Source organism: Camelina sativa, chromosome 11, assembly GCF_000633955.1.
Source record: "Camelina sativa cultivar DH55 chromosome 11, Cs, whole genome shotgun sequence".
NCBI lineage: Eukaryota > Viridiplantae > Streptophyta > Magnoliopsida > Brassicales > Brassicaceae > Camelina > Camelina sativa.
The window spans coordinates 25,575,232-25,587,572 of record NC_025695.1 but is presented as its reverse complement, the minus strand read 5'-3'; the positions used below and the strand labels follow the sequence as shown (position 1 = coordinate 25,587,572).

General features: G+C 32.3%; 1 protein-coding gene and 2 pseudogenes across 1 annotated transcript; 1 reads left to right on the top strand and 2 right to left on the bottom strand.

Annotated features, from left to right (window-relative positions):
• LOC104728324 lies at positions 323-3,833 on the top strand. Its single transcript, XM_010447319.1, has 13 exons — positions 323-343; positions 411-508; positions 609-695; positions 784-913; positions 1,007-1,244; positions 1,332-1,651; positions 1,768-1,910; positions 1,997-2,188; positions 2,285-2,375; positions 2,460-2,628; positions 2,717-2,830; positions 2,913-3,009; positions 3,500-3,833. Exons 1-13 carry the CDS (start codon positions 323-325, stop codon positions 3,546-3,548), a joined length of 1,749 nt encoding a protein of 582 aa, XP_010445621.1. The 3' UTR covers positions 3,549-3,833.
• LOC109127344 lies at positions 3,966-4,848 on the bottom strand (annotated as a pseudogene).
• Positions 9,583-11,125, bottom strand: LOC104728323 (annotated as a pseudogene).

Genomic DNA, 12,341 nt, shown 5'->3' with positions numbered 1-12,341 from the left:
TTTTTTTTTTTTTTTTCAAGTTTGGATTTGAAATTGTTCCGATTGAGTGTATTCATTCATCGTTTATAATGGTATTGGATTTGGGTTTATGAATTCGAGTTATAGCTTTCAATCAAACGGTCTTCAATAGTGAGAAGTTCATGATTTTTTTTAATTGATTTTTTTTTTTTTTTGGGAATTTAGGCGTTTTTCTTTAGGGTTATGTTTATCTGGGTTTTGAAATTAAGTTGAAATTGAAACATGGGTACTCGTCAAATCTTGGGCTTTCGTTAATTTTGACAAAATTTGTTAACCATATTGATCTGGTTTTGGTGTATTATTCATGGTTACGAGATCTGTTATGGTATTGAATTAATGTTTATGATACTAGAGTTAAAAAATGTTTGAATCAATGGTCTTGTTGTTTGTAGTGTCGACAAAAGAGAACAGATCTTGTTGGATCGTGCGTGACCAAGAAGAAAGACAGGACATGTCCGATTAAGTTGTGTACCAAGTGCATATTGAACAGGTTTGATTTGATTTGATGTTTTTGAGATTTGTGTTTAGAGAGAGATATGTATAAGCTCTGGTGATTTGGGTTATTGATTCTGGCTTGATGTTGTTAATAGGTATGGGGAGACTGCACAAGAGGTTTCGTTGAAGAAGGATTGGATTTGTCCCAAATGCAGAGGAAACTGCAACTGTAGCTGCTGCATGTAATTCAAAACCATTTGTTACATTGGATTTTGCAAGGTTTGTGTTTTTCTTTAGAGTTAATTTTGTGTAACTGTTTTCTTTTACTAGGAAGAAACGAGGTCAAAAGCCTACTGGGATATTAGTACACACTGCTAAAAAGACTGGGTTCTCTTCTGTCTCAGAGCTTCTGAAGACTAGTGGTTCTGACAAATATTTTTATACAAAGAAGGTGAAACCGGTACGTGCTTTGCCCTAGCTTGATCCTTGTATTGTGTTTCTTAGATTTGAGTCTTGTTTTGTGTCTATTTGTTTGATATGGTGGTATCTGCAGGCAGGTATTGTTGTTCCTTCGCCGCTGAAACTTGACCAGGAGAATTCTATTGAACAAAAACAAGTTAGTATTAAAAAATCGAGAAAAACTAAACGTGAAGAGCTTAAGGATTTAAACAACGGCTGCAACGATGAGAATGCCGTGGTGAAAAAGAGCAGTTCCAAAAAGATCAAGATTTCTGATCCCGTTCATGAGACAGAAGTTACCAAGAAAGTATTGGTAGAAGGAAAAAAGAAGAGTGAGAGGATATGATCTTAAATGTTTTCTTGAGAACGCAAGTACTACTGTTGGAAAGAAACTAACGCATGAAAGTTTTGTGATGCAGAGACTACAGCTAAAGATACCAAGGAAAGTAACGTAGCGGAAAAAACCAAAAGAATCAAACCAGCTCTCAAAAAGAAAGAAGAGGATCAGGTTGATGTGAAACTACCTCAGGGCAATGGCTCAATTTCTGTTTCTAAGGAAAAGAATGTAGCGGATAAAATCAAACGAATCAAACCAGCTCTCAAAAAGAAAGAAGAGGATCAGGTTGATGTGAAACTACCTCAGGGCAACAGTTCAATTACTGTTTCTGGCATTGACTTGGCTCCTGAAGATGTTGGAAATGTATTTCAGTTTTTGGAGTTTTGTTCAGCTTTTGGGAAGGTATCCTCTATCCCTAAACGCAGTCTGATAAATGATCTGTTCTTTAACATAGATATTTTGTGTATGTGAAAGGTAAACTAATTGCTCGTACCATCTTCATATGACTTGTTTGCTAGGCTCTTGATTTAAGGAAAGGACAAGCTGAATGTGTGATTCGTGAAATGTTATCTGGACGAAGCAAAAGGAGACAACAGTATTCCACACTCACGCAGATGATAATCCAACTACTTACTGTGATATTAGAGGATAGAGGAGAAACGTAAGAATGATTTCCTTTAAAATTATAAGTTTTCTATTAGCTTCCCTTTCTGTATATCTGATTGATTTCCATTTTTGGATAAATAGATCGGTTTGCCTGACTTCAACTGATGCTAGTTGGTTCACTGCAATTGGAGAATGTCTTTCAGAATCAGAAATTCAGCTAGATGATTTCCCTCCTGAAATGTTTAAAAAAGGCCTTTCTCAGTATGAGAAGTTGAATTCATCAAAAAGGCTTAAGCTTTTGAATTTCTTATGCGATGAGACACTTGGCACATCGTAAGTTTTATAACCTGTGAAATTGCATCTGTTGAATAAACTATTCTCTTTGATATATGCTTCTTGAGGGTTTACTTATTGTGATAAAATTTTCAGGGTGATGAGAAATTGCATTGATAGCCAAAATCTTGAATCTGTTGAAAGGAAAAAGGAAGCTAAAGAAAAGATCAGTGCAACAAAAGATAAGGTAACTGTGAAATCTACCAAGTCTTAAGTCTTAACAATCTAACTTCGACAACACTTAATTCATTCTGAAACCTTTATGTTGTAGGAGAAAGAACTAAAGCAGAAGTTGCAAGATGAGTTGGTCCAAGCAGTAAAAGAGAAAAACGGGATTCCATTGTTGATAACAGAACGTGATGCAATTGTATCGCGAATAAATGCTGAAACTAAAGAAGTTTATTCTGAAATGCAAAACATAATAGACATGCTATCCAAAAGTACGAATCTAGACTCCTTTGATTTGATTCTTGATGGTTTCATGATCATTTTTAGAGAGGCTTAAGTGTTGTATCCTTGTGTGTGCAGAGAGTCAAGGAAGTGATGATGCTGTTAGAACCAACCCGGTGGAATTGGATGACAATGGTCTTATATTCTGGAGATTGAAGACTTACAATGATAAGCAAAACATTCTGCTTCAAGGTGTGAATTTTTTTATAAACTCTTTTTCTTATCTTCACGAAGACTAAAATAATTCTAATCTCTTTCCTTTGTCTGTATGCAGATGTAGGAAGCTTGACTGATGTATGTCCTCATGAAAAATGGTTTTCCTTCAGCTCTGAGCAAAAACCAGAGATAGAGAAATACATCTCTTTCATAAGGTAAATCATTTTATTTCTCTCTTAAGCTCAATGACTTTTTTAAGGGTGCCATGAAACTATTTAGAGGTTAAAACTGCTTGTTTCTCTAGATATGTAAAGCCTGCAACTAAAGCATCTATCCAAAGATTGGTATACGTTATTTAACAATTGAAATTATACGTTGGAATTTCTGAGTAATACAATTAAACAATTTCTTTGCACGGAACTGTATCTAGCTTTTCTTGAACTTTGATCAAACATTAATGTGTTCATGGGTTTGTATTTTAGCGTCGCATCTCATTTCTACTTTTGAATATGTTTTGTGGTATGAATAATTTGATGCTTCACTGGAAAGTATATGCTTTTGAACCTTTCAGTGTTACAATTAATCAACTTCTTTGCATAGAACTAGTTCATGGTTTTGTACTTCAGTCTATGCTAGTTTGAACAGTAGTATACACATATTCTGGCGTTGCATTTCAATGTTTCTTGTGAATCCTATGTTTTGTAGGATGAAACGGCTTCGAGCACAAAAGAATGCAAATACTATTATCACTTAGAGATGAGTCTCTTCGGCTGTGAGCACATAAGAACATGATTCTGATAAGCAATGAGGTAAAAAAGGCTGACTCAAAACTCTTTGACATGTGATTTTGAATCGCATTGAGTATTGATTTATGAACAACCTAAAGAGCTGCTTGTATGATAATGTTCATTCGGATTCCCTAAAGTATGAAATAATCTTGATAGATATGAGTTATTTGTAAGTTTCAAGAATTTCTAAAAAGTGAACAACAGATTCTATATAGAATTCTTATTATGATATTGTATCTTTAACTTTGCAATGTCGGACTGCTTTTTTTGGTCACAAGATAAGCTAAACAATCAACATGTGGACATCAAATGACTAAGAAAGTGAATCAAGAGACGAAGTTGCATACACAATAACATTTGTTAAAATACTTGTGAAGCATTCGTCAAACAGTAGCAGCAAGAACCTGAATTCCAAGATACCATATGTTGAGAACAGAGTACAAAACGTTCTCTATCTCACAACAAGGATCATATTAAAGCATAGAACTATAGAAGCATCATTCACTGATCCAACCAAGTCCCATTTACTTTTCTTGGGATTGTAAGCAACCACCGCTCTGTTATTCAACACATGCCACTTATCGTCAATACATGCGCTTTTGGTGTGAAAGTTGTGTTTTGTTTCGATTTAAGAACACCTCGAATGAGTTCTTCAAGGAATCGGAATCGCCATCTTTAGCTACTACATATATCTTTCGGTCAAGGACGCTAGCAGATATTGACATTCGCTTCATGCGCAAACTTGGAGCCTCGCGGCATGTGTGAGACGTGCAATCAAGAATCAAGACGCTAGAGGGAGGTGATCTGGATCCACCAATGTTGTAGATATTAGAACCAACCGCCACGAGACTCAAACGTTTCACAGGAGGAGAATGAGGAATTGGGACTAGCCAAAACATACCCACTTGACTTCTTCTTATTACTTGTGTCGTACGTTAGGTTTTGATCAGATTTCCGGCAGTGAGTAAACCAGCTAGAGTTCTCAGAAGGATCTAACTTTAAGCACACATAGAGACAACTCTCGGTGTGGTCCAAGAGTAACCGGGCCTTGTAAAGCTCTGGTGAAGGTAGGAGTAATCGAAAGCTCTTGGAGACAAGGGCGAGAGTGGGATAATATAATCTTGAGACGCGTCACGCGTGGGACACATCTCAGTAGGAAACTATCAGGAAATCGCCGTTGATGCTTCTTCTTGAACTTTTGGAAAGAACAAATTTGGGGATTGGACTTTATTATATATAGAGAGGGACTAAAACCGTTTCATGCATTGGTTGACGTGATCACTTCTAAATAAACCAGATAAAGTCGAAATACAAAACGCAAATACATCTAAAATTAAGTACAAGTCTAGATTCTTTTTTTTTTTTCTTAATGGTTCCAAGATCTAGATTAGATATGCTTAATTAAGTGTTGTATTGAATCGTGTTTGCAGAGAGTAAGGACGTAAAGATGCGGTTCGAACCAACCCGATTAAATTGTTTGACAGTGGTCTTGTTTTTTTTTGGGAGAAGACTGAAGTCAAGAACAAAACATTTTGCTTCAAGGTATAAACTAGACACCAAGAACATTTCTTTCAAAAACTCTTTTGACATATGATTTTGAATCGCATTGAGTATCCCATTTGTTGATAACCTTATTTATGAATTGTGTTTGTATGCTAAAAATGATTCGAAATCTCTAAAATATGAAATGATGATCTTGATATATAACTTTATAATAATTTTAACATATCTTAGATTTATTAAAATATTTAAAATTTTATATTTTGTGTTTCGATAAATTATCTTATGTTTGTTACTTGTTTTGTTTTTAAATAAGTATCATCAGTCACTTAAAATGAATGACTATTGATTAGTTAAGCATTAAATTGAATTTTTTTGTTAATATGAAAGGCTACTTTAAAATATTTAGTCTGTATCCCATAATATATAGAGTTCTTCATGTAATGATGCACAATCAAGACGTACAAACATTTTTTATGTTGGAAAAAGAACATTGATTACTTATAAAATAAAATGCGGCTGAGCATGGACATTATGTGTTAGTTTGTCCGCTTTTAACATAATCTGTAAAACATCAATATCTTCTAAAATCAGACACCTCTAAGAAGGACGAGACAATAGCTTGAATTTCTAGAATAACCTTTTCTTGAGCCGAAACTCATGATCTTCCTTCATTCTCTGCGTAATAAATTTCATTAATTAGATAACTAAAGGTAGCATAAATAATTTTGATATTTATATATTACCAGCATGCTTCACACATGCTTAAAACTTTTATTATTATAATTTGATTGTTTTAGCAATAAAATATTTTAACCTTAATGAATTATACAAATGACTTCAAACGCGTTTGTGTTCTAAAAGTAGAATTCTTTATGTTTCTTGATTAATTGCATTTGGAAAAGAAAGTTCTCTGTTAGATATTTCTATATTTTTATCACGTACTTTATATCTATTGAACATACTAAATGCAAACTGAATTTTAGTTTAGAATTGAGTAAAAAAAATGTTAATTTATATTGATATATTATTATATCAAATAAAACTTGCTTTTCTGTGTTACACTTTTCTCTTTATATATATATATATATATATATATATATATATGTTGTATTATACGCAAAATGACCAACGAAAAAGAGTAAAATACCATTGTAATTATCGAGTTACTTTTTTTAGTGTTAACTGTATAACCTAAGAGAACAATAAACAATTGTTCACCAGATATTCTTGTTTTTTTCTTCTATGTTTTTATTTCTAAAAATCATGTAATGGATGGAAGAAGAGATAACTCAAATCTTCCTACTTCTCGAAGACATTGTTTTTCTCTCTCGTTCCCTCCGTCTCTCTCTCTAGAAAGCAACTAGGATTAGCTTAATTAGGGTGATCTTTGGATATTTCCACTTGATAAACACGTGGTAGAGGTGAGTCTTGTTAAATGTGTATTGGTGAAACTTGCACACATGGTCAAATCTCATTGCCTTGCTCAGCTTACAGGTAAGCACTATCATCACATCATCAACAATCGATCATGGCTAGGAAAAATAATGGAACATATGAGAAGAGAAAGAAGTGCATACATAGTATAAACCAAACAATAATGTTGTGAAAAGAAATTATATGTTAATTATATTTTAAGAAAATAATTAAGACTAAATTGTGTAAGAAAATAAAAACTGAATTTTGAAGAATCACATGGCTTTGGAAACCCATATCATGAGTTATATATCACCTAGACGTCCAAATCTTCCTCGACCCTAAACCCTAAACCATCGCAAAACCTTTTTCATCAGAAGTCATAACCTATAAATAAAATAAAGGACTATGGAAATGGTATCGGAAACAAAGTTAATAAATACATAAAAACACAGTTGTAATGTTAAGGAACAAATTTAAAGTAATATATTCGAAACAGTTAATATTTGATTAAACTCATTTTCATGGGTAATACATACAAACACACTTGTATAAAATATAGCATAAATATTGTGACTAAGATATAAAATTTATTAGGGTTTATGAATTATGATCAAAATTGAAAATTTTTATATTAAAAATTTATCAAATGGATCAAAAGAAAAACAAATTACAACATTGATATATAATAGGCATTCGGAACAACATTTACAAGTGAGAATGTGTTATGTGCCTAATACCTTCTTCATCTAACTCTTTCTAATAAATAACCACATTTCACATATTCACTTCTATATATGCTCCAAAATTTTGACTCAACTTATTTATTTCAAAACCTATAAATGTCATATAAAGGAAAAGGTTAAATATTACAAAATTTAGAAAATTATGTGAGAGGTAGAGTATGATGTTTGATGAAGACTTTGTCTAACTATTTATAGATAAATTTTTAGTATGAGAGGGTTTTCAGTTTTTTTTTGGGGTCAAACATCATGGAAGTTATGGCTACATTTCAAAGAATAAATATACCATAGGTTTTGTTTGTATTTTTTTTCCTTTTTTTGTAAAACTTTAATTGTATTGCAATTAATACATTAAAGTGTATTCATATGATGAAAGATCTGTTTTTAAAAATTTTCAAACATCATGGGAGTTACATTTTAAAGAAATAATATGCAATAAATTGTGTTAATGATTACTATTAAAAAAATATAAATTATCATCTAGTTTTATATCTTAAAATTATTTTAGAATAAATTGATTTGATCTTTTGGCACAAAAACTGTGAAACAAATATTATACTTTTTTGTTGAAATAACCATCACATTATATTTTTCCAAAATTATATATCACCTAGACGTCCAAATCTTCCTCGACCCTAAACCCTAAACCATCGCAAAACCTTTTTCATCAGAAGTCATAACCTATAAATAAAATAAAGGACTATGGAAATGGTATCGGAAACAAAGTTAATAAATACATAAAAACACAGTTGTAATGTTAAGGAACAAATTTAAAGTAATATATTCGAAACAGTTAATATTTGATTAAACTCATTTTCATGGGTAATACATACAAACACACTTGTATAAAATATAGCATAAATATTGTGACTAAGATATAAAATTTATTAGGGTTTATGAATTATGATCAAAATTGAAAATTTTTATATTAAAAATTTATCAAATGGATCAAAAGAAAAACAAATTACAACATTGATATATAATAGGCATTCGGAACAACATTTACAAGTGAGAATGTGTTATGTGCCTAATACCTTCTTCATCTAACTCTTTCTAATAAATAACCACATTTCACATATTCACTTCTATATATGCTCCAAAATTTTGACTCAACTTATTTATTTCAAAACCTATAAATGTCATATAAAGGAAAAGGTTAAATATTACAAAATTTAGAAAATTATGTGAGAGGTAGAGTATGATGTTTGATGAAGACTTTGTCTAACTATTTATAGATAAATTTTTAGTATGAGAGGGTTTTCAGTTTTTTTTTGGGGTCAAACATCATGGAAGTTATGGCTACATTTCAAAGAATAAATATACCATAGGTTTTGTTTGTATTTTTTTTCCTTTTTTTGTAAAACTTTAATTGTATTGCAATTAATACATTAAAGTGTATTCATATGATGAAAGATCTGTTTTTAAAAATTTTCAAACATCATGGGAGTTACATTTTAAAGAAATAATATGCAATAAATTGTGTTAATGATTACTATTAAAAAAATATAAATTATCATCTAGTTTTATATCTTAAAATTATTTTAGAATAAATTGATTTGATCTTTTGGCACAAAAACTGTGAAACAAATATTATACTTTTTTGTTGAAATAACCATCACATTATATTTTTCCAAAATTATGATATTAATATTTAAATCTTTAATTATCAGAAATTTAATTATGACATAATATTTAATTCTTTCTTATTTGCAAAATCATAATGTTATGGTAATTATATAAAATATTGATAAATGATACCTATGAGAAATTATAATCTTATGTTAATTATATAAAATATTGATAAATGAGTTCTATATAGAAGTACTAAAAGGACATTGCATAAATGTCAATATATTTTTTAGTACAGAAATATCAAAAAATTTAGTGAATATGAAAAATAATGTATGTACTTTTGAGAAAAATAAATTAAAAGAATTTAATAATTGAGAAGTGAAGATAGGTGTCGAAAATATACGCTGCGAAATGTCGTCGTGTTATGCAAAGTTAAGAGAAAACCTTCTCATATTATTTTTAGTACAGAAATATCAAAAAAAATAGTGAATATGAAAAATAATGTACGTACTTTTGAGAAAAGTAAATTAAAAGAATTTAATAATTGAAAAGTGAGGACAGGCGTCGAAAATATACGCTGCCAAATGTCATCGTGTTATGCAAAGTTAGGAGGAAACCTTCTCATATTATATAAGATATGAGCTGTGTAGTAAGATTTTACGAATAATTTTAAATTTTTAATATGTTTTGGTCTTCAAATAGAAGTGAAACAATAGACAAGAGTTATTCATCATGGTGTCATTCATCATATACACCACTCACACATTCATCAAATAGTAGCAACAAGAACCTTTTGCAAAGTACATATTATAGGGACTGTAAGAACATGATCAACCCACTCAACTTTTCCCGAAATTTCACCATTTTTGCCCCTTTCAAGCGTAACCACTGCACACCGTATCATCTTCTCATCATGCTCAGTATAATTAAAATGCTCCTCCCACAATACCGCCATCTTTCCACCATAATTAACCAATTTAAGACGAGTAAAAATAATAGGTAATTCTATCTCCAATATTCTTTACCGTCCTACCTCAGTGTCATACCATCTGAACTCATCAGTGCCTTGCGGTGTCATGTAAACAGCGTACAAAACGTTCTCTATCTCACAATAATCATATGAATCCGTATAACTACGCATCTCTGATTCAACGGGGTTCCATTTACCTTCCTTGGGATTGTAAGCAACCACCTCGCGGTCAGAACTATTGCCCACGTGCCACTTTTAGTCAATACATAGGATTTTGAAGTTGAGTTTTTTTCGCTGTAAGGGCTGGGAACATGATCCCAAACTTGTGTTGTTGTGTCAAACACCGCGAAAGTGTCCTAGAAGGATTTAGTATTGCCATCTTTGCAGCTTCCTACTACATAAATCTTTCCATCAAGGACGCCAGCAGAAGCTGTACGTAGCTCCATTGGCAAGCTTGGAGCCTCGCGCCACGTGTAAGACATGCAATCAAAAATCGAGAAGCTAGAAGGTGATTTGTATCCGCTAATGTTGTAGATATTAGAACCAACCGCCACGAGACTCGAAATTCCCACAGGAGGAGGGTGAGGACTTGGGACCGTAGCCAAAACGTATCCACTTGACTTCTTTTTATTCTTATTCCTTGTGACGTAAGGTAGGGTTTCATGTTCAGGTTTCCTACAGAGAGTAAACCACCTAGGTGTCTGAAAAGGTTGAAACTGTAAGCACACATAGAGACAACTCTCGGTGTGATCCAAGAGTGACCGAGCTTTGCAAAGCTCCGGTGAAGCTAGGAGTGATCGAAAGCTCTTAGCAGTGGCGGAGCCAGCAACTTTGCTTACAGGTGTCATATATATATATGAATATTAATTAAATCAAGAAGTGTGTAAAAAAGGAAGAAACAAATGATATATAAATGCATATTTCAGATTTTTTTTTACAATAAGGAGATATTATAGAAATTTTTAGTCAACAAAAATGGAAAGATCATTATGGTTAAGTGGCAAAATAAATATGCATTGTGTCAAAGAGAAGAATAGATCATATAACATTGGTGTTTCATTACCAAGAAAATATAACATGGGTGTCATTATGAATATTTTAAACCAAAACATGTAATTATTTAGGAAATTTACCCTATAATTAACAAAATATATAAATGTCATGGGTGTCAAGTGACACCCCTCTTTGTACGTTGCCTCCGCCACTGGCTCTTAGAGACAAGTGAGAAAGTCGGATAGTACAATCTTGAGATGCGTGCGATGCAGCTTAGTAGCAAATCATCCGGAAGTGACGGATTTGAGTTTGATTCCGGCGCCGACAACAGCTTTTCCGGAGAAGGCATTGACGGAATCGAAGAAACAAAATCGCCCGTGATGCTTCTTCTCGAAACTTGGAGAGAGCAAAGCAAATTGAGGGTCTGGACTTTAAATATACAGAGGGATTAAAACCGGTTCTTACCTTTGGTTAAGGTGTAAACCGGTTAAAACTTTGATAATTTTTGGGTTTGGCATTGGTTTTTATTCCAAAAGAACCGGATAAAATAGAATTTTCCTAAATAGAAATTCTGAAATTTAATCACCAAAAGGCAAACTAATCGTTATGTGGTAACAAATAGGAAAATACACAAAAAGGTAAGAAAAAAAAATCAATTAACGATTTTTCTTAATTTACTTTCCAAATTGATGAAACCGAATCAAATACATAGGAAAATTATTTGACTGGCTATCTAAAACTAAGTACAAATTATTTTGCTCAATGCTATTTGAAAATCATTTTTGATGAAGACATACTTCACACTCCAGCTCCAATATCTGCACGTAAAGAAAAATTCAAAATACTATATACTCTTTAGTGAAAACCAGTACTTAACCCAAACATTATCATATTTTTAACCGATTCTCACCTTAACCAAAGTAATTGAGCCTGTTTTAGTCACTTGTATATAAAGTCCAAACCCTAAATTAGTTCTCTCAAGTTCACGAAGAAGCATCGACAATTCCGTCAATGTCGTATTCCGGATAAATGTCATCGACGCCGGAATCGAACTCAAATCCGTACCTTCCCAATAATTTGTTGGGTTAAGCTTGAAGAGAGCTTGAGTTTATCCTAAACCTATTTGGAATTAAGTTTCTCGAGGGATAAGGACTTGGTTAGTTTAGAAGTTACCTAAATATATATTTCCAAATAGGATTAGGACTAAGTGGTTTTCCTGGTGTTATAAATATGGATGCAATTGTGTTGCAGAACATATAAGTTTTACAAGAGAGATTGTAGTTTGAGAGATTGGGAGAACCTTAGGGTTTGAGATATTTTCGTAAGAGTTAAATAAAGAGAGCAAGTTCTTTGTTTATTTTCTTCTTTCAAACTATTGTCTTGTGATTCTATATGATTTGCTACTGAGCTGTGTAGCACACGTCTCAAGATTGTATTATCCGACTCTCTCCCTTGTCTCCAAGAGCTTTCGATCACTCCTAGCTTCACCGAAACTTTACAAGGCTCGATCACTCTTGGATCACACCGAGAAATGTCTCTATGTGTGCTTAAAGTTAGATCCTTTT

Coding starts and splice junctions, on each gene's coding strand:
- LOC104728324 (XM_010447319.1), top strand. CDS start 323: ATGGTTACGAGATCTGTTATG. Junction 2,831..2,912: donor GCAAAACATTCTGCTTCAAG/GTGTGAATTTTT, acceptor GTCTGTATGCAG/ATGTAGGAAGCTTGACTGAT. Junction 3,010..3,499: donor AAATACATCTCTTTCATAAG/GTAAATCATTTT, acceptor TATGTTTTGTAG/GATGAAACGGCTTCGAGCAC.